At 42.4% G+C, this 20,416-nt stretch overlaps 1 protein-coding gene across 1 annotated transcript; it reads right to left on the reverse strand.

Annotated features, from left to right (window-relative positions):
* Nucleotides 1–10,324: 10,324 nt before the first annotated feature.
* LIG4 (DNA ligase 4) lies at nucleotides 10,325–14,446 on the reverse strand. The gene has a single exon (XM_068984518.1). The coding sequence runs from the start codon at nucleotides 14,444–14,446 to the stop codon at nucleotides 11,711–11,713; it is 2,736 nt and encodes a 911-aa protein (XP_068840619.1). The 3' UTR covers nucleotides 10,325–11,710.
* Between the last annotated feature and the right edge of the window lie 5,970 nt (nucleotides 14,447–20,416).

The following is a 20,416-nucleotide window of genomic DNA, read 5'->3' on the forward strand; positions in this document are numbered from 1 at the left end:
CCAAAAAAAGACCGGTAATGCCCATTACGGGGTTTCTGGTACAAATGAAGTTTTTTTCTCCAATTCACATTCTGTTGTTACGTGTATCACAGAACCTCTGCACCTATTGTTTTTCCTCCTCATTTATATATAAAAATATAACTGACGAGATAGAGCCTTCTAAATATAGCTCTAATATGAACTCACACATGTGTGTGCATACACACACTTACACAGTCCTCACGACAACTGCATAAACCAGGTACCACCACTGCCCTACTTTACACAAGAGGAATCTTGGACACAGAAAGGTTGAACTTGTCTAAGTTGGTAAAAAGAGTGTCAGTCGCTCAGTCACGTCTGACTCTTTGTGGCCCCATGGACTCTAGCCAGCCAGGTTCCTCCGTCCATGGAGTTGTCCAGGCAAGATTACTGAGAGAATTGCCATTTCCTTCTCCAGGGGATCTTCCTGACCCAGGGATCAAACTAGGGTGGCCTCCTGCATTGCAGACAGATTCTTCCAGGGAAGCCCCTAGGTAGGCAAGCCTAGGTTCAGCTCAGGCACTTTTCTTCCAGGGTCTGCTCTGGCGATGACTGAGCTATACCTGGGTATATGCTGTGTGTGCTTTCTCTCCCCCCAGCAATGAGTTTTGCCGCAGTGGAAACTGTTCGGTAAGTGTCAGCATAAAGCCTCTAAAAAACAACAGTGGTGACATGAATCAGGAAAACAGGAGGTTTCGAGAAAAGCAGTGGGGCAGCTGGGCCGGCATATATTTGTGAATAAGTATATGGTGAATCACTCAATAAACACAAGACACATTGAAGCGTAAAAGCCTCACAAAGCATGATTCACATCCTCAAGGGGCCAATCCAGAATATGATATCAGATAAAAAGATTACAAGGCGGAAAATTATAAGGAATACCTCAAATTCTAAATTTCTGGGTGGTAGGGAGAAGGAGATTTATTATGCCAAAGGCACTAGGGTAGATCATCTGGCAAAAACGTCATGTGAGCTGTGACTTTACAGATGAGTCAGACTGGTTCTGACTGGTTGAAATTTGAGGAATGAGTCCCTCAGAGGACATTTCAGATGGAAGACATGAGATATTCATAAAATTGAAAGGATGAAGTGTAATAAGTCAGTTTGGTTGGAATTGGCTAAGCAGAGAGAGATGAGATTGAAAAATTATGAGTTTGGTAATAGGTTACTGCAGCCATGAAATTAAAAGACGCTTACTCCTTGAAGAAAAGTTATGACCAACCTTGATAGCATATTGAAAAGCAGAGATATTACTTTGCCAACAAAGGTCCGTCTAGTCAAGGCTATGGTTTTTCCAGTGGTCGTGTATGGATGTGAGAGTTGGACTGTGAAGAAAGCTGAGCACTGAAGAATTGAGGCTTTTGAACTGTGGTGTTGGAGAAGACTCTTGAGAATCCCTTGGACTGCAAGGAGATCCACCAGTCCATTCTAAAGGAGATCAGTCCTGGGTGTTCTTTGGAAGGAATGATGCTAAAGCTAAAACTCCAGTACTTGGGCCACCTCATGCAAAAAGTTGACTCTTTGGAAAAGACTCTGATGCTTGGAGGGATTGGGGGCAGGAGGGAAAGGGGACGACAGAGGATGAGAGGGCTGGATGGCATCACCGACTCAATGGACGTGAGTTTGAGTGAACTCCGGGAGTTGGTGATGGACAGGGAGGCCTGGCGTGCTGCGATTCATGGGGTCGCAGAGAGTCGGACACGACTGAGCAACTGAACTGAACTGAACTGAATAGGTAATCACTATTCGGTAATTTGGTAATCAATAATTCAGCTCAGTCATGCATTCAGCTTTCTTTATAGTCCAACTCTCACATCCATACACGACCACTGGAAAAACCGTAGCCTGGACTAGACAGACCTTTGTTGGCAAAGTAATGTCTCTGCTTTTCAATATGCTGTCTAGGTTGGTCATAACTTTCCTTCCAAGGAGTAAGCGTCTTTTAATTTCATGGCTGCAGTCACCATCTGCAGTGATTTTGGAGCCCCCCCAAAATAAAGTCTGACACTGTTTCTACTGTTTCCCCATCTATTTCCCATGAAGTGATGGAACCAGATGCCATGATCTTCATTTTCTGAATGTTGAGCTTTAAGCCAACCTTTTCACTCTCCTCTTTCACTTTCATCAAGAGGCTTTTTAGTTCCTCTTCACTTTCTGCCATAAGGGTGGTGTCATCTGCATATCTGAGGTTATTGATATTTCTCCTGGCAATCTTGATTCCAGCTTGTGCTTCTTCCAGCCCAGTCTGTTTCTCATGATGTACTCTGAATATTAGTTAAATAAGCAGGGTGACAGTATACAGCCTTGACGTACTCCTTTCCTATTTGGAACCAGTCTGTTTTTCCATTAGGCAGGTAATAAATGGGCTTCCCTGGTGGTTCAGTGGTAAAGAATCCACCCGCCAGTACAGGAGATGCAGGTTCAACCCCTGGTCTGGGAAGATTCCCTAGAGAAGGGAATGGCTATGCACTCCAGTATTCTTGCTTGGGAAATCCCATGGACAGAGGAGCCTGGTGGGCTACCGTCCATGGGGTCACAAGAGTCAGATATGCCTGCACAACTAAGCACGCACGCACAATAAATGTACTACAGTCTGTCTAAATTTTTCCTACTACCAAGCAAAGGAATGTGAATGAGGAAGAATCTCTTCAGCGCTTCATGTAAACTAAGCACTGGTGAGCACTTTGACATACATTACCATCTTTAATCGCTGAAGGGTCTCAGAGAGAGAAGAATGGGGTGACAAGAGCTGTTAGTTTCAACAGCTGAGTTTTCAACTGGAGACTCAATTGGGAAAGCATCTGCTTCCCTGCACTCATGGTTCAGTTTTTACAGCTATAGGATCCATCACAGCTTTTGTCTATGAAAGTCACAAAGAAGAGAGAGAAGAGAGACAAGAGGCTGGGGTGAGCCTGCCACTAAGACGGAGACTTCTACAATGCGGGCTGGTTATGGAATACCACCCATTACCTCGTATTATTCTACTGATGAAGAAGCAAATCACGGGTCCTGCCTTCCAAGTGGAAGGGATTCTGTTGCTGTTGTTACTGAGTTTCTAAATCCTATCCGACTCCCACGAGGCTTCTCTGTCTATGGGATTTCAAGGATGGAAACACAAACAGGCAGAGGCCACGGGGACCACCTTAAAGTCTGCCCACCATAGTCCATCCTCTGACCCTCAAAAGATTTACCTCCCTCCCATATGCAAAGTAATTTGCACCCTCCCAAGTTGTGCAAGAGTCTCATCCCATTATAATATCAGCAAAGTACAAAACTCTTTGTCTACATCAGGATCAGGTGTGAATGAGGTCTCCAGTATAAAGCTCTCCATCTATGGATGGGCAAAACAGAAGACACAAATTATCTGCCCCCAGTACACCCAGCACACCCAGCACACCGTGGTGGGAGTGACCAGGAACAAGAGCTGGATGCATTGCCCTTCGGCAGGGAGGAGAAATGCAAGACAGAAAGGAGCCTCTATCCACAGCAGTTGTGAACTGCAGCCAGGCTCTGAGTTTCTGGATTTGTTTCCAAAGCTTGGGAATGACTGTGGCTCTTGGCTCCCCTCTCTGGGCTTGTGGTCCTGCCCTCTGACTCATCCTTTTTTCATGAAAGAAGGCATATGTTTGCAGTTGAGTAGTCTTCTGAGACTGCGTCCTGCCAGCAGAACTTGGGTGTTTTCCCTCGGTCTCTTTTCATTTTACACTCTCTCGGTCCCTTCCAGGCTAAGCTGGCAGTGTGTCTGCTGAGACAATTTTTTCAGGAACCCTGTGGATCTCCCGAGGTGGGGTTCACAGTGGGGTTCACTCCTCTGGACAAAAGTCACACAACAGGGCAAGATGAGACCTTCTGTCCTTTGGCCTCCTTCTGAGATGGCTCGGATACAAACACGACATCAAACCTACTCTGGGTCGTGGGTATATGAACAGGATGGTGGAGAGGACCTGAGAGAAGGTCTTCAAAGAACCACTTGGTGCACATCTGATCTTTACATATTTCTGAGGTCTCAGCAAACTTTCCGCAGTCAGACCTTCAGTTTTTACTGTGTGTGATACTTTTGAAGCAATGTCTTCATTTCAATAGCTTTGCTATCTAGAGGCTGAGAATTTTCAAATTCATCAAACTACATTTTCTTTCACAGGCAGAAAAAGGTTTTTGTTTGAATCCTTTTGCACTTTCCTATAAGCAGCAAGAAACCAGGCGGCACCTTGGGCACTTTGCTTCTGAATCTCCTTTACTATGTAACCAGGGTTGTCACCTACACACCTTACACATAATGTCAGGAGTGAAAGTGAGAGTGTTAGTCACTCAGTTCAGTCGCTCACTTGTGTCTGACTGTTTGCAACCCCATGAACCGCAGCACACCAGGCCTCCCGGTCTATCACCAAACCTGAAGTTTACCCAAACTCATGTCCATTGAGTCGGTGATGCCATCCAACCATCTCATCCTCTGTCGTCCCCTTCTCCTCCCACCTTCAATCTTTCCCAGCATCAGGGTCTTTTCAAACGAGTTAGTTCTTTGCATCAGGTGGCCAAAGTATTGGAGTTTCACCTTCAGGATCAGTCCTCCCAATGAATATTCAGGACTGATTTCCTTTAGGATGGACTGGTTGGATCTCCTTGCAGTCCAAGGGAGTCTCAAGAGTCTTCTCCAACACCACAGTTCAAAACCCTCAATTCTTTGGTGCTCAGCTTTCTTTATAGTCCAACTCTCACATCCATACATGACTACTGGAAAAACCAAAGCTTTGACTAGATGGAGCTTTGTTGGCAAAGTAATGTCTCTGCTTTTTAATATGCTGTCTAGGTTGGTCATAGCTTTTCTTTCAAGGAGTAAGCGTCTTTTAATTTCATGGCTTCAGTTACCATCTGCAGTGATTTTGGAGCCCGAAAAATAAAGTAACTTACTATTTCCACTGTTTCCCCATTTATTTGCCATGCAGTGATGGGAATGGATACCATGATCTCAGTTTTCTGAATGTTGAGTTTTAAGCCAGCTTTTTCACTCTCCTCTTTCATTTTCATCAAGGGGCTTTTTAGTTCCTCTTCACTTTCTGCCATAAGGGTGGTGTCATCTGCATATCTGAGGTTATTGATATTTCTCCCGGCAATCTTGGTTCCAGTTTGTGCTTCATCCAGCCCAGTGTTTCTCATGATGTACTCTGCATATAAGTTAAATAAGCAGGGCGACAATATACAGCCTTGATGTACTCCTTTCCCTATTTGGAACCAGTATGTTGTTCCATGTCCAGTTCTAACTGTTACTTCTTGATCTGCACACAGATTTCTCAGGAGGCAGGTTAAGGTGGTCTGGTATTCCCATCTCTTTCAGAATTTTCCACAGTTAGTTGTGATCCACACAGTCAAAGGTTTTGGCATAGTCAATAAAGCAGATGTTTTTCTGGAACTCTCTTGCTTTTTCAATGACCCAACAGACGTTGGCAATTTGATCTCTGGTTCCTCTGCCTTTTCTAAATCCAGCTTGAACATCTGGAAGTTCATGGTTCATGTACTGCTGAAGCTTGCTTGGAGAATTTTGAGCATTACTTTGCTAGCGTGTGAGATGAGGCAGAGGATTCAAACAAAAACCCTTTTCTGCCTGTGAAAGAAAATGTGCAATTGTGTGGTAGTTTGAATATTTTTTGGCATTGCTTTTCTTAGGCATTGGAATGAAAACTGACCTTTTCCAGTCCTCTGCCCACTGCTGAGTTTTCCAAATTTGCTGGCATATTGAATGCAGTACTTTCACAGCATCATCTTTTAGAATTTGAAATAGCGCAACTGGAATTCCATCACGTCCACTAGCTTTGTTCGCAGTGATGCTTCCTAAGGCCTACTGGACTTCACATTCTAGGATGTCTGGCTCTAGGTGGGTGATCATACGATCGTGATTATCATGAATAATCATGAATTTTTTTTGTACAGTTCTTCCATGTATTTTTGCCACCTCTTCTTACTATCTTCTGCTTCTGTTAGGTCCATACCATTTCTGTCCTTTATCGAGCCCATCTTTGCATGAAATGTTCCCTTGGTATCTCTAATTTTCTTGAAGTGATCTCTAGTCTTTCCCATTCTGTTGTTTTCCTCTATTTCTTTGCATTGATCGCTGAGGAAGGCTTTATCTCTCCTTGCTATTCTTTGGAACTCTACATTCAGATGCTTATATCTTTCCTTTTCTCCTTTGCTTTTCGCTTCCCTTCTTTTCACAGCTATTTAGATTACATAAAAATTAGGGAATGCAGAGTGTTGAGTGGTATTTTTGCTCTTAAGTATTATGATACATTTTGTAAAAACTTGAAGGCCTGAATTATCCTCAGAATTCAATTTACTTTGATTTCTTGAAAGGGCACACCTTCAAGTCGGCAGTAGCTGCCTGATTCCTTAATGAACAAGTAGAAGCATCTAAGGAACAATAGTGCCATTCAGTAAGACTGTCAGGAACTTTGGCAGTTTGACAATGATCAATCGAAACTGATTAATAGGCACTTCCCTGGTTGCCCAGTGGTTAGGGCTCTGCACGTCTGCTGCAGGGAGCATGAGCTTGATCCTTTGTTGGGGGATTTGGGGAACCAAGATCCCACAAGCTGCATGGCACAACCAAAAAAAAAAGAAAGAAAAGAACAAACAAAAAAAACTGATTACCAAAATTTTAGGTACCGATATTCTCGAGAACTCATGAGCATCAGTTCATCTGTCTTATCCCATAACAGGAAGTACACTAACTCTGATACAAAACACCTGCTATTATTTGAGCAATAAGCCTGTGCCGGACTAATGTTGGTCTTCCCTTGTGGCTCAGCTGGTAAAGAATCCACCTGCAATGTGGGAGACCTGGGTTCGATCCCTGGATTAGGGAGATCCCCTGGAGAAGGGAAAGGCTACCCATTCCAGTATTCTGGCCTGGAGAATTCCATGGACTGTCTATAGTCCATGGGGTCGCAGAGTCGGACACGACTGAGTGACTTTCACTTTCACTTTGAGAGTAATGTTAATGCTTAGTGTCTTCAGTTTCAATACTTCTTAGTTGTCCATTTTTGGGTGAGATTAACTTCCCTGAATGTTTGGAAGAACATGTAGTCAAGAGCAACTTCCAATTTCACAGAACTCTCACTGCTCTTTTCCGCAACAGTGACTTGCTTCCTGAAAATGTTGGCTATTTCATTCCCCACTTTCATTTAGACCTTGGATTTCTTATCTCTATTATCCCTAGCCTGCTCTTTTTTTTTTTTTTTTTAACCCAACCCCACTAGTTTATCTCCAGTCTTGGAAGGATTGACGGTGGCTCAGTCTTGAGCACTGGTCTAGACTGTGCTTTGGGTTCAGGTGGGGCTCCTTTTCCTCTCCTGCTACTGTCTTGGACAAAACCCCTCCCAGTTTCAAGGTGTTACGTCTGGTCCTCTGTGCTTTTCAATAAACATCTGCTGATTATCTGCGTAGTTTCTGGGTTTCTCAGGGCTCTGAGAGGCCCATACAATCCTTTTTCATTGAAATATTAATCCCATGTGAGACCTGAAGTTCACCTGTTTACCCTCACCTCTTGCATATTTAGACTTTTGGGGACACCTCATTACCTGGTTCTGTCATAAATGTTGTCGTTGGGTGTTTTGTTATTATCTAGCTGTTCTGTCTAGTTTTTATGTGCTGATTTGTAAGAGATGCAAAACCTATTGTTAGTGCCATGATCATCCCCAAATTTCCAAAGCTACTGGCTTTTTTAAAGCATTCATGTTTAAGAAGTCTGTTTTTACGTATTTTTACTTCCTTGATGAAGAATGCAGTCGAATTTCTATACCAACTTTCCATTGCTCTTTAATCGATTAGCGGAGTTACACGAACTAACGTATTAATATTGGTTCATCCTCATGTTCATGGGCTTCCCTGGTGGCTCAGTTAGTAAAGAATCCACCTCAGCGCAGGAGGCCTGGGTTTGATCCCTGGGTTCGGAAGATCCTCTGGAGGAGGGCATGGCAACCCACTCCAGTATTCTTGCCTGGAGAACTCCCCCATGGAGGAGGGATTCTCCAGAGAAGCCTGGCAGGCTACAGTCCACCACGGGGTCGCAGAGTCGGACAGGACTGAGACACTCAGCACAACACAGCACATATTCATGGGAACTGCATACTACTTAGAAATATTTCACTGCTCTTCTTTTTGCAATATTTACTTTCTAATAGAAGTGTTATTGAACCATTTTGTCTGTACGTAACTATACAGTCAACTACATTTTTAGTATTTAGTAACTATCTAAATATGCTTTAGAGCAGAATGTATAAAACTTTAAGTTCAGAAGCTTTGGCAGATGTGTACGTCCATGCACTGCACCACAATCAAAATATATCATCTTTCCATCACTCTAGAAAGCTCCCTTTGCTCACCTCCAGTCAATCTCCCTACTTGGGAGGATTCTGTCTGCGCAGAGTCAGGGAATGCAGAACCAACAGGCCATCTCAAGTCACTGGGCATTAGTAGTGATGGTGACTCAGTGGTTCTGACCAGGGAAGTAGTATGAAATGACTTGCATGTTTAAAAGTAAAAATTCTGTTTGGGAGAAGAGATTGTAGTGAAGTGTACAAGGAAAAAGGCCAATTAAGAGATCACTCTTAAGTCCAGTAGGTCAAACAGGGTAGACTATAGTAATCATTAAAGCGGTGAAGAGGTGTAGACTACGGTTACTGTAAGTAGTTAAGGGGTGAGGTGTAGCCTATGGTTACCCTAAGTGGTGAATCTGTTTGGAGGCTGGATCTAACAAGATATGCGTTGCACTGAAACTATGAGAGCAGATGGAGTCAGGGATGAAGCTACTTGAGCAGCCTGGAGAGTAGACGTACAGTTTAGTGAAGTGGGGAACTGTGTGGATGAGGTCTAGTTTGCTTATTTAATAAAACAGAATCCGACACACAGACTTGGAGAATGATTTCAACATGGCCACAGGGAAGAGTTAGGGTGAGGGACAGACTGGGAGTTTGGGATGTGCACACTTGGACGTGTACAAACTGCTTTACTTGAAATAGATAATCAACAAAGATCTGCTGTATAGCACAGGAAGTTCTGCCCAATACTTTATAATAACCTAAATGGGAAAAGAATCTGAAAAATAATGGATAAATATATATGTGCAACTGAGTCACTTTGTTGTACACCCTAAACTGACACAACATTGTTAACCAGCTATGCTTCAATATAAAATTTTTTTTAAAGTTTGAGAAATCAAGGTCTACTATGAATATCATTAGATGAAATTATGTGATCTAAGGTTGCTTCAGAATAATTCAGAGGTCTATAAATATGAAAAAGATTGGCAATTGCTAATTGTTGAGAATGGCTGACATGCACATACAGGTTCATTACGTCAGCCTCCTTGTTGCATTTACCATTTTCTTCTGTGATTCAAAAAAAGAACAGTTATGGTTGGACAGGTTGAGAGGGCCATGTGACTTCATGTGATGCTATGTAAATGGTCAGATACGTGAACTCAAGTTAAGCAAAGAAACTGGGACTAAAGAACTGTGGGAGTCATTTGCGCATTTAAAGCCACTGGGCAGGATTCGAACACTTGTGGACTGAAAAGAGGGAGAACAGGGCTAGAAACTGAACTCTCCAGCATTTAAAGATGAGGAGACTCTAGAAAGGCATTCTTGCCAGTTTCACAATGTGTCTCGAATCACTGAAAAATACATAACTTGGAATCAGCAATTCCATTCCTAATAATGTAAACAATTCACTGCAATGCCTGCCAGGAAAGAAGTACAGGGAGCACGGTGAAGCAACCTGGAAACCAATGAGGGCCAGGTCCAGCACACCACAGGCCAGTCAACAGAACGAGGCGCAGCAAGTGGCGCAGCTTAGTGACCGGAAATATTCTCACCATTCATTGAGAAAAGCTAATCATGCAAAGCACGATAGCTTAGTTTACACTTTTGACACTGAAAATATGTATTTTGTACTTTCCTTATCATTAATAACCTAAAATAGTAGATGTTATTATCTTTGGTGGTAAAATTGTGTACTTTTCTCTTCACTACACATATTTTGCAATTCTTCTCAATAGACATTGTGTAAAACTATACAAATTTAAAATTTTTAATAAAGCTCATTTAGTAATATGAAACACAAAGGCCCTTCAACAGGAACTGACTTAAATCAGTCAAAATGACATTGATGCCTTAACATCTACTTGATTGAAATAACAATTATGCATTTTTGAAAATAAATATAAGAAATTATTTTAATAGCATATTAAATATTTTATTTAAATTAAGAAATACAATAAAATAACATACACTTGTTCCTCTGATTGAATAAAATAACTACTTACAAACAATCTACACACAGTTTTCCAAGTACCAAATTCCAAATATTTAACTGATGTCTTGAAACATATTTTTCAAAATGTATAGGCTGCATTCCAAAATCTGGTATATTTTGGTTTTACATATTTGGTATATAAATCCAAATGTAATATATTTATATTTACACATACTATACACTTTAAATAATCTAAGAAAAAATACGTCATTTAAGAAAATCAAAGCAATTTACTTCTCTGTAGAGAAAGTTACAACACACATGCCATTCTGACACCTTTTCAACGGGCCATACGTAGGAAACCACTCTTTGCCAAATACTATTTATACTGAAGTACAAATTCATATAAAAATATATTTTTAAAATATCCTCTATTTTAGAAAAAATTAAGTGTAGGCCATGTTCGTTTAAAATTGCAAGAGATTTAAAAAATCAAACTGATCTAACTTTAAGTTTTTAGACCATTACTCAATCTCCTCTGACTTAGCTAATAACATCATTAACAAGGTGCTTTTAAGGTGGTGCAACCGTAAAGAATCTGCCTGCCAATGCAGGGGATGCAGGAGACATGGGTTCAATCCCTGGGTTGGGAAGACTCCTTGGAGGAAATGGCAACCCACTCCAATATTCTTGCCTGGAAAATCCTATAGACAGAGAAGCCTGGCAGGCTACAGTCCATGGGGTTGTTAAGACTCGAACATGACTGAGCACACACACTCACCCTGATCATTAACAAGGCATTTTATTCATGAGCCTGACCTTAACCTTAAAAAATAAATTTGTTCACATTTCACATTTAAAAGTGGAATTTTAGCCTTTAACTTAAAAAGATGTATTTACAAATCCACATGTGCCAACGAATATTTTTCTCGCAATGCTTTTATTAGACAAAAGCCATTATTAAAAATTTTATTCGACTTCAGAAAATCCTGTTTAGGTCACTACTTTTAATGAGTCTAAAAGCTTCTAAATCTATTTTATTAATATGAGTTAAATTTTTATATTTGTATAAGGAGATTATAATGTTAAACTTTTTATTTCATCTTGGTCATAAAAATAATAAAATACTATACTGCTAAAAAATTTTCTTTCTTGACATTGGGCTACTGAGTGTCTTTTCACCATTTGTATTTCTTGTTAAATAATCCACTTTTTTCTTTTAAGTGTTTTCCTTATAAACATGGGTATCTTTTTTGTTATTATTAAAAGCTCTATAAAAATACAGGAAAAAAAATAAAGTTATGATGACTGTCTGTATCTAGTAATACTTTTTAAGCACAGATTTTTAACAGATGAAAATAAAACATAGTTTAACATTTTATCATGATAATCTGTTGCAATGAGTCAGTCAGATCTGAGGCTTGCCTCACTAGGAAAGCTAGCTTCAAACCAAATACTGATTTTCCTCCTGTAATTCACACTTGTCTATTGAAACAGTGACCCAACGTTCTTGTAAGATTTTAAATTTCCTCTTAAGAGTCCTTCGAATAGCTTTCAAGTCTGCAACCCGACTCTGATCTTCCCCAACAATGACGTGAGACACTCCCTCAGCTAAATAGGAAACTACTTGTGCTCCATGAAATCGAAGCTCCAAGGCTGTGATGGCTAACCTAGCTCCCTTGATTCTGGTACTTAAGTCATTGATGACAGCGTACAAGTCCAAATAAATGGTGTGGTGTCTAAACATGCTAAGAGGCATGCTGGCCCAGGAATACCTGTGTTCCAAATCAGCAATCACAGGACTCATCTCCCCAGGAGTCTGCTCACCAGCGTTTTTAATTCCCGAAAACACTTCCTTCAGTTGGTGCAAATCTGTGTCGACAAAGTAACTATCCCCGTATTGGTCGTATTCCTGGGCAAAGTGTTGCTTTGTCGACGGGCACATGTGGATCATGAAGCGGGGTTGCCAGGGCACACAGCTTCTGGTCCTAAAACACTCTAGCAGCCACTCTGGCTTGACGACATCATGTTTATCTGAAGAGATGATATTCTTCACTCGAATGTTGTCAGACCCTGCGATCACACAGTACGTGTCTGGGCCTGGGTTCTGTACTATGTAACCACCCAATTCAGCGATTCTGTTTTCCAGGTCAGGCTTGGGATGGTTGCTGGTTCCACTCATGACACAAAACTCCACGTCTTCAAAGACAGTAGAAACCCTGTTTACGTTAGAAAGGTTGGGAGCTTTTAGGTGCTCAATAATTCCAATGACTTTCTTCATCTTTGGGACAGCTTTCCGCTTTTTCTCTTGTGGTTCATCATCGCCACTCATGTAAAGGTGTTTGGACGCGAGCTTTCCACAGGCCTTCCCTCGAAGTTGCTCTAAGTCCTCCAGGGATGTACATTCGTACCATTCTTTGTCTTCTCTTATTTTCTCAATCCGTGGAAAACGCAACGTGCAGCCAGTTTTATACATGTCACTGGGGACGATCTCTGTGGCCTTAACCTGAACAATGACTGAATTGCAAGGCTCGATGTAGACCTCTGGCTTCTCTGTTCCACATAGAATGTTGCTTGGTGGGGCTTTCCTATGAAAAGGCTTCCAGTGTTTTGCCAACTTCAAACCCAGGTCATACAGTTCTTTCATAGTGTAACCCGAGCCAACGCGACAGAGAGTGTGAAACACTGAGGGTTTTTCACCAGAAGCGGGCTTCTCTGCCACAGCACACAAAAAATGAGACATCATCCCACCCCGGGCACCCTTCCCCCAGTAGCCCCCGACGATTAAGATGTCCAGCTCATCCATCAGTCCGCTGACATACTCTGGTTTAATTTTTAACCATCCTTCCCCTCTTTTATCTGGCTTGTAAATGGACAGCGGGTGTTTTACCATGATCCCCTCTTCTCTTTTATCTATCGCTTCATTCAAAGCATCAATTACTTCTTTCTTAGTATGAGCTTGTGTTTTCTGCACTATTTCTATTCTACCTGGTACAGGTGTGAAAACACTATTAAGAATTTCAAACCTCTTTCTCAGGGTCTCATGTCCTAGCTTTTTATCATTAACCATCAATACATCAAAAACACAGTAACAAGTCTGCAGCTCAGAATCTTCCACCATCCTTTTAATATCAAACTTATTCCCCTTTTGCATAAAAGTCTGTGTGTTAGGGTTGTAGGCCATCATCTCACCGTCGAGGATACAGTTCAGCACATCTGTTCTGAATGCATTATGAATGAATGGTGTGAGGGACCCTTCCTGTGGGGAAGCACCAAACTGGTCCTCATAGTTATACCCATTGCGAGAGAAGTACCGGTACACATCCCCATCCTTGTGCATCTGCATCCGCTCGCCGTCGAGCTTGGTTTCGATGTAGAAACTCTGGTGTTTCATGTCCTTCTCAATTCGCTCAATATCTGCTATAGCGGCCAGCATGGGTTTAAAGGCAGAGAATAGGGTGATGGAAATGTCACTGAGTCCCACTGAAGGATCGTGCAGTTGCCTACAGACCTTCTCCAGATCTGTGGTGACATTATGCAACTCAGCAGCATCACAGTGAAAAACAGAAAATATAGTGTGCTGACTAAAGCCAAGCTTTAGGTCCTTAACAATCATCCGTATCAGCCATTTTTGTTCAAGTGCTGAACTCTGAGTTATAAGCTGAAGAACACTTTTCTTCATTAGGTCTTTCCTTTTGGCAGAATTATTGCTGGCAATGGAGTCTAAAATGTCATTTACTTGCTGAATGCTTAGGCTTCCTTTCTGTAGACATCTGGGTTTCAATACAAAGTACGCAATCATTGCAAAGTCTCCAGCATCTCCACGGGTTCCGGTCGGTGTTCTGTAGTTCAAAAGCTTAAGGGCATCTTTTCCATCTCGAGGCAAGTTAAGCAATTCAACATAAAGCTTAGCCAGCATAATTTCTTTGATTCCATAGGCCATTCTCTCCCTTTCCAGCTGAGGAAGAATAAGTCTCATGGCTGGATAAAAAGAATCTGTGACATCTTTTTGGTTCTTATGAAGGGCATCATGAAATTTTCTCCAAGAATCTAAAAATGCTTTGAAGTGTCTGATTTTTTCTGCACGCCCTTTACTTTTCTGTATTCGTTCCAAAGTCGAACATAAATCTGCAAAAGGAACGTGAGATGCAACAGTCTGTGAGGTTTGTGAGGCAGCCATAGACGCGATGGTGAATCTTCTGGTTTATCTGGTAAAGCAAAAGGAGAGTAACTTTAAAAGATAAAATTCAACTAAATATTTAATATAATGACCTCATAGAGAGTGTGTGGTTTATAATAAATGTTCAGTAACATTCATTACATGAAAATAGATCAAACAAATGATGTCTCTTTGCAACCTCTACAACTATTCTGTTTCAATCCCAGTTCATTTCTGGGCTCCTGAGGTCTTTTCTTGTATTTTTCTTCTTTTTCTTTCAGACCACCATCACACAGCATCAGAAACAAACTATTTTTATTTACAAACAATTTTTCACATTTTATCTTATTTTTTTTATTATAGTTGATTTATAATGCTGTGTACATTTCTGCTGTAGAGCAAAGTGATTCAATTATACATATATGTGCGTGTGTGTAATTTTTTCCTATTTTTTTTATTATGGCTTATCACAGGATATTGAATATAGTTCCCTGCGCTATACAGGAGGACCTTGTTGTTTATCCATTATACATAGAAAAAAAACTTCTTAAAATCATGTTTTTACCAAATCACTGGTTCACTGAATTCAAATTTGGCTGAACTGAACTTGTGCGTAGATAATCCAGACTCCTTCCCCTCCAAATAAGCACCCTCTCCTTCCTGAAAAAGTCTATGACTGTTCACTATCACTTCTTCCCTGCTCTGACAAGTCACTCTGGCAGCCAAAGCCCAAATCAAAATACTCTCCCCATAGAATTCTCACTTTACCTATCTCTCAACTCTAGCATCACAGTTCATACAGTTTCACAAATTTGAATTCATCAGCACAGGTTTTTGGCTCATATTCTCATGCCAATAATCCTCAAACCACCTGGTGACTACATATGGGCTCGACACTGCGCTACGGGCAAATACAGTATGCTTCTGCCTTAGGTGCACATTCTGTAATGAAAAGAGAATGTTCTGGGAATGATTATAAAGTGCTAATTGCTTTAATAAAAATATAATAAAAGTAAAATGCCATGAGACAGAGCTCCCCACTGAAGAATCTTCTAAAGTTACTGAAGGAAAAATGGGGACCTTGCTGGACTAGGGTCTAGATTATTTGCTAAAGTGGTTACCACAAGCATAAAATTACTTTGAAGCTTTAAATATTCGTGCATGTTCTATTAAAATCTACAACAGAACTATTTTAATATGGTTTCAACTATGTTAACACTAAAATATACTAACTTTAGCCAAAAAAGATTTAAGTAAAATGTGTACTCTAAGAATCTGAAGAATGCCTTATCTTGTAGTTTCAGACACCTCTTGGCAAGTTCTCAAGTAGCCCAGAGAGCAAGGAGCCAGAGCTGCTTCCAGGAGTGGGGAGATCTCTTGCGGTACAGAGTCCAGGGGATTCCCCACCCTAGGAAACAAAAGGCAATCGGATAATGTCAGCACAAGGCCACTTAACCTAGCAGTTAGCACAAGGAGTCAATCACCATACCATGTTTACTAAACCGTCAGTCTCTGAATGTTAGAAATCGGTATAATTTGTACCACATAAATTGGCACATAGGAGTTCATGAGTTTGTTGAATGAATTACTGAAACGTGGAGCTGAGTTCCTGGAAAAGCACACCAGGGAAAGTCAGGAGCTGATCACACACCCACACAAACACACAAGTGGTGGAGTGTTTGTTTAAAACATTCAGCAGTCATGACCACTTTGGGGAAGGTGAACAACATTCATCTGGGGGCCTATAGGGAAAAACAGCCTCCCTTCTCACTCAAATTCCTGGCAAAGGAAACCCAACTTCTACCCAGTCAGACCAAAAGACCACAATGCTGAGTGTTTTATCTTTGAATAGGGGAGCTGGCTTCCCCTTGCTGTCTCATTTGCATAACTGACTGCACCACCTGTTTAGATCTGTTCACTGTCTCATCTCTCAAGACCTGCTCCCTCAACCCAGCACATTAGGACACACAATGCCCTGTTGACAATTCATATACAATATGTATGTTGAGAAACACTTCTTTGAATGCTCAAGTCTGGTGTACAGTTTCTGATCTATCCGTAGATTCTACTATGAACTCAAAGTCAGTTACCCTGAGAAAGTCCAAGGCAAGGACTCAAATTACAGAAGCAGTGAGAACCACATAATGACGGAGATCTATACATGCGTCCTAAGGCTGTCACACAGATAACAAAGATTTCAAAATTAGTGTAAAATGAATATACTTTGAAAATTTTTACTTATGAAAACTATACAAGAAATCAAATATTAGTATTTCCACTGCTTTTTAACATGCTCTTATTTTTTGGAATCTGAGCATTTTAGCTGATATTTTTGATTTATGAAAAAGCAAAACAAATAAGTTTGTGCTTAGGGCTCAGAAGTCCAATAAATCCGAGTTTAAGTGTGAAGTCTAACACTTATTAGCTGTGTGATATGACGCACTGTTTAATTTCTCTACTATTTAACTTCTCTAAGTTTCCATAAGTGTGAAGTGAGGTTGATAACTACATATAAATTCGGATGACATCTGACAATTTACATAAGATGCTTAATGTAGTACATGATATTTAATAAGCCCCTGACCGATTTCAGTACTATAATGCTTGTTGGTTCAAAAAAAAAACAAAAAAAAACACCCACTGAAAACACAAATATTACAAAGTACCAAACAAAGCTCTTAAGAGAATGAATACAGGAATTAGTATTAATAATGACTCATCATCCATTCAACTGCTGCCTAGATCGCCGCTCTGAAGTGAAAACAAACTACCGAGGTTTTATTACGTGAATCTGGGAAAGGAGTCAACGCTATTTTATTGGGAGAGAAAGTGACTGTACAACCCTCGACAAGACAAAAAAGACACTTTCCACAGCACTTTGTGATATTCTGAAAGAACCTCAGGAGAAAGAAATTAGTTGTGAAAATAAAACCAGTGTAAGAACAGAAACAAGCATTCCCTCCAAGCCCATACTCGCTCGTATTCCTCAGGCCAGACTCCCGTGCAAAATCACTGAAGGACCCACACTACTCCCATCAACTGCGTCCGAGGGTCCCCAGTTGGCAGGGTGGGCGCCAGAATCTTGGCAATTCAAGCAGCCAACACGATTCTTGAGAGTCAAAGGCACCACACCCCCAAGTCCCACGTCCCAAGGGTGGGGTCCCGAGCAAGCACCTTGAAGCAGAGACGGGGCTTCGAACTCAGCGCGTCGCCAGGGCACTGACGCCTCCTCACCTGGGGACGCCGGCGGATGAACCGAAGGACCAAGAAGAAACCTGAACTCTTAAAGACCACAATGTTTGCTGGACTGAGAAGACGAGACACGGCCCCCGCCTCCACGGCAACACTTGTCCAGCCTTCGCCTCACCCCTGGGCCCTCCCGGAATGCGAGGTCCCTCCCGCGATTCCGCCGCCGCACGAGCCTCCTACCTGACCTGAAATCACAGGCGCCGCCACCAAACCGGAAGCAGGAGCGCGTCCGGCCGCTTCCGGCAGCTGCTCCCTGCGCAGGCGCAGTCGCTTACCTGCGGACGGAGCGGTCCCGATTTAATAGGGATGCCGTGCGCAAGCGCCGTCTGTACCTGCGGGGTCCAGAGGCTGTGATGTCAGGGAGACGATGTGCGCAAGCGCAGTAACCTTCCGGAGGGCTCTGGGAGGACCTCCCGCCTGGCTGCGCTGCGGAGGACCGGAGGCAGAGAGGGTTACAGTGTGGTTACAAACACACATCCGGTTGGCCTCAGCAGCAGATCCTATTTGCAGTCGGTTGACCCGCGAGAGTGGATTTCGTCGCGAAGTAAGACCGCAAAACACTTTGTCCACTGGCTCGTTATTGGTACTTTGAGCCTGTGCCTCTCTTTAGGCTGCTCTCGAGTTCTGCTTCCTATGTGTAAAGAGTGGTACCAACGCTCATTTCCGTGGTTGAGAAACCGCCCAGGGGGGAAGAGGGCATCTTCCTTCCCCAAACGTCTGCTGTTTCATTTAGGTGGGAAAATATGCTTTTGCAAAATTGTCTGAGCCTGTGCTTTCCTATGTGCTTTTCATGATGGTGCAACTGTGATGAGTTCTCGTCTAATTCATAAGAATAAAAAATGTATCATTCATAATATAAACAGTTGCATACTCGGAAATCAACTGTGGAGTTCTAGTTTATATTCAAGGATTCAAAATAAAATCGTGCCACAAATCTTTATTGAGCAGCTACTATGATATTGTAATTGTACTACATATGCAAAATTGAGAAATGAAAACAAACCGAATCCTTATGTTCTGGGAGCTGTAGATTTCTACCAGTATGTTCCTATGGCTTGTCCTCTTCCACCATGGAGAACTGAGAATTTATTCATAAAGTGTAGGAGGAAACAACTTTTAGAATTAGACACTTCATTTTAGCGTAAAATACTATTGCTTTAAAATGAAATTTTGCTGCAACAAGCTTGAAGAATACATCTTGGAGCCGTTAAGTGCCCTTAGGAGTTGTCTAATGTACAGAAGCCTCATTTTACAAACACACATTTAATTCACAGTACTAATATGCAGTAAAGCTAGACGGAAGTCTAGCTCCTTCTAGCCCAAAAGTTAATTTCTTTATATGTCTAATTCACCTATATTGACTGAATATTTCTCTAAAATCACTTGACTTGTAAAGTCACATGGTACTGTTTTGTGGGTAATTCATCCACCTACTAGTCAACTCATCCATGTACTGGGGAGGAATAACCAACAGTGTTAAGTTAAAGGATCCCCTACATGCCCATCTTCTGCAAAGGCATTCGTGTACATTTTCGTACCTTGTTCAGCATCTATTGAGTTGCTATAATGTTGGGGTCTGTGCTCTGTACTAGTGATGTAACAAGGGACCCACGAATCACGAAACCAAACTCTCAAGTTGATTCAAATCCCACTCTCCAGTTTACCATGTTATTGTAGCCTAATGCTTGGTTCAAAGAGAATCAACAGTTTTTCATTAAGTATCTGCTAGAGTTGCTTTGATTATTAGTTTATGTTCGTAAGCGGTCGTCTGTCTTGGTGGGTGGTGCTTATCAGGTAATAACAGGAATTATTATCCAGAGCCTCTGTGAGCTGGAGCTCTCAATCTGGTAGCGATTTCACGTTTTAAGAAAACATTATGACATATCCTCTGTAGATATAAAACAGAGTCCAGAGAATAGCGACTGACAGGAGACAGACACCTATAAACAAACAGTTCAGTACAACTTGGTGCGCAGGGGGTTGACCGTGGAAGTCACGACGTTCCAGCTTGAGGCTCCCATTTGTGTGGTCACTTCCAAGGCCTTGTTAGGGGGCCCTAGAGATGTTGCCACGGTCTTGGGTTTTTGTAAAAAGTTGCAAAAGGTAGTTTTGAATTTTTTTATTTCATTTTATTTTTTTAAATAAAAGGGCCGTCTAAGTGGTACAGGTCTCGGGGCCTGATAAAACATGCATCCGCTCGCGACGGTGCACCCTGACGAAGGTAGGAGCGGCTAGGCTGGAAGAAGACAAGAAGTTAAGTGCCCTTATGGAAGTGCCGGAACTCACTGCCATACGTCTAACAACCTTCTGGGGCAGACACTCTCTTCGGGAAGAAAAGCGTCCCGCAGCAGATCCTGAGTCATCAGAGGCAGGGCGGGAAGTCTACCGGTGCTCGGAGGATGCCTGACACCCACGGCGGGGGTACCCAGTTCATCTGGATCGCACGCGGTATCCGGCCTCGCGGTATCTTGTCCTTCCCGGGCTTCCGTCGCCGGGGACTCTCCTCCCCCGCCCCTACCGGGCCGCCGTCTCTGCGCATGCCTAGGAGGGCGGGGCCGCCTTCCCCGCTCCCAGGAGGAAGGGCCAGAGCAGGTGATGTGGGCGCCGGCGGGGGCATTTGCCGGCGACACCGAGCGTGAGCCGGAAGTGGGGGAGCCGAGTGCGGCGCCGCGGGAGCTCGGGGCCGGACCGTGGCGACGGCGGCGGCGGCCCCGCGGCGGGAGGCGGAGGAGGACGATGAGG

This window comes from Capricornis sumatraensis, chromosome 12 (assembly GCF_032405125.1).
Source record: "Capricornis sumatraensis isolate serow.1 chromosome 12, serow.2, whole genome shotgun sequence".
NCBI lineage: Eukaryota > Metazoa > Chordata > Mammalia > Artiodactyla > Bovidae > Capricornis > Capricornis sumatraensis.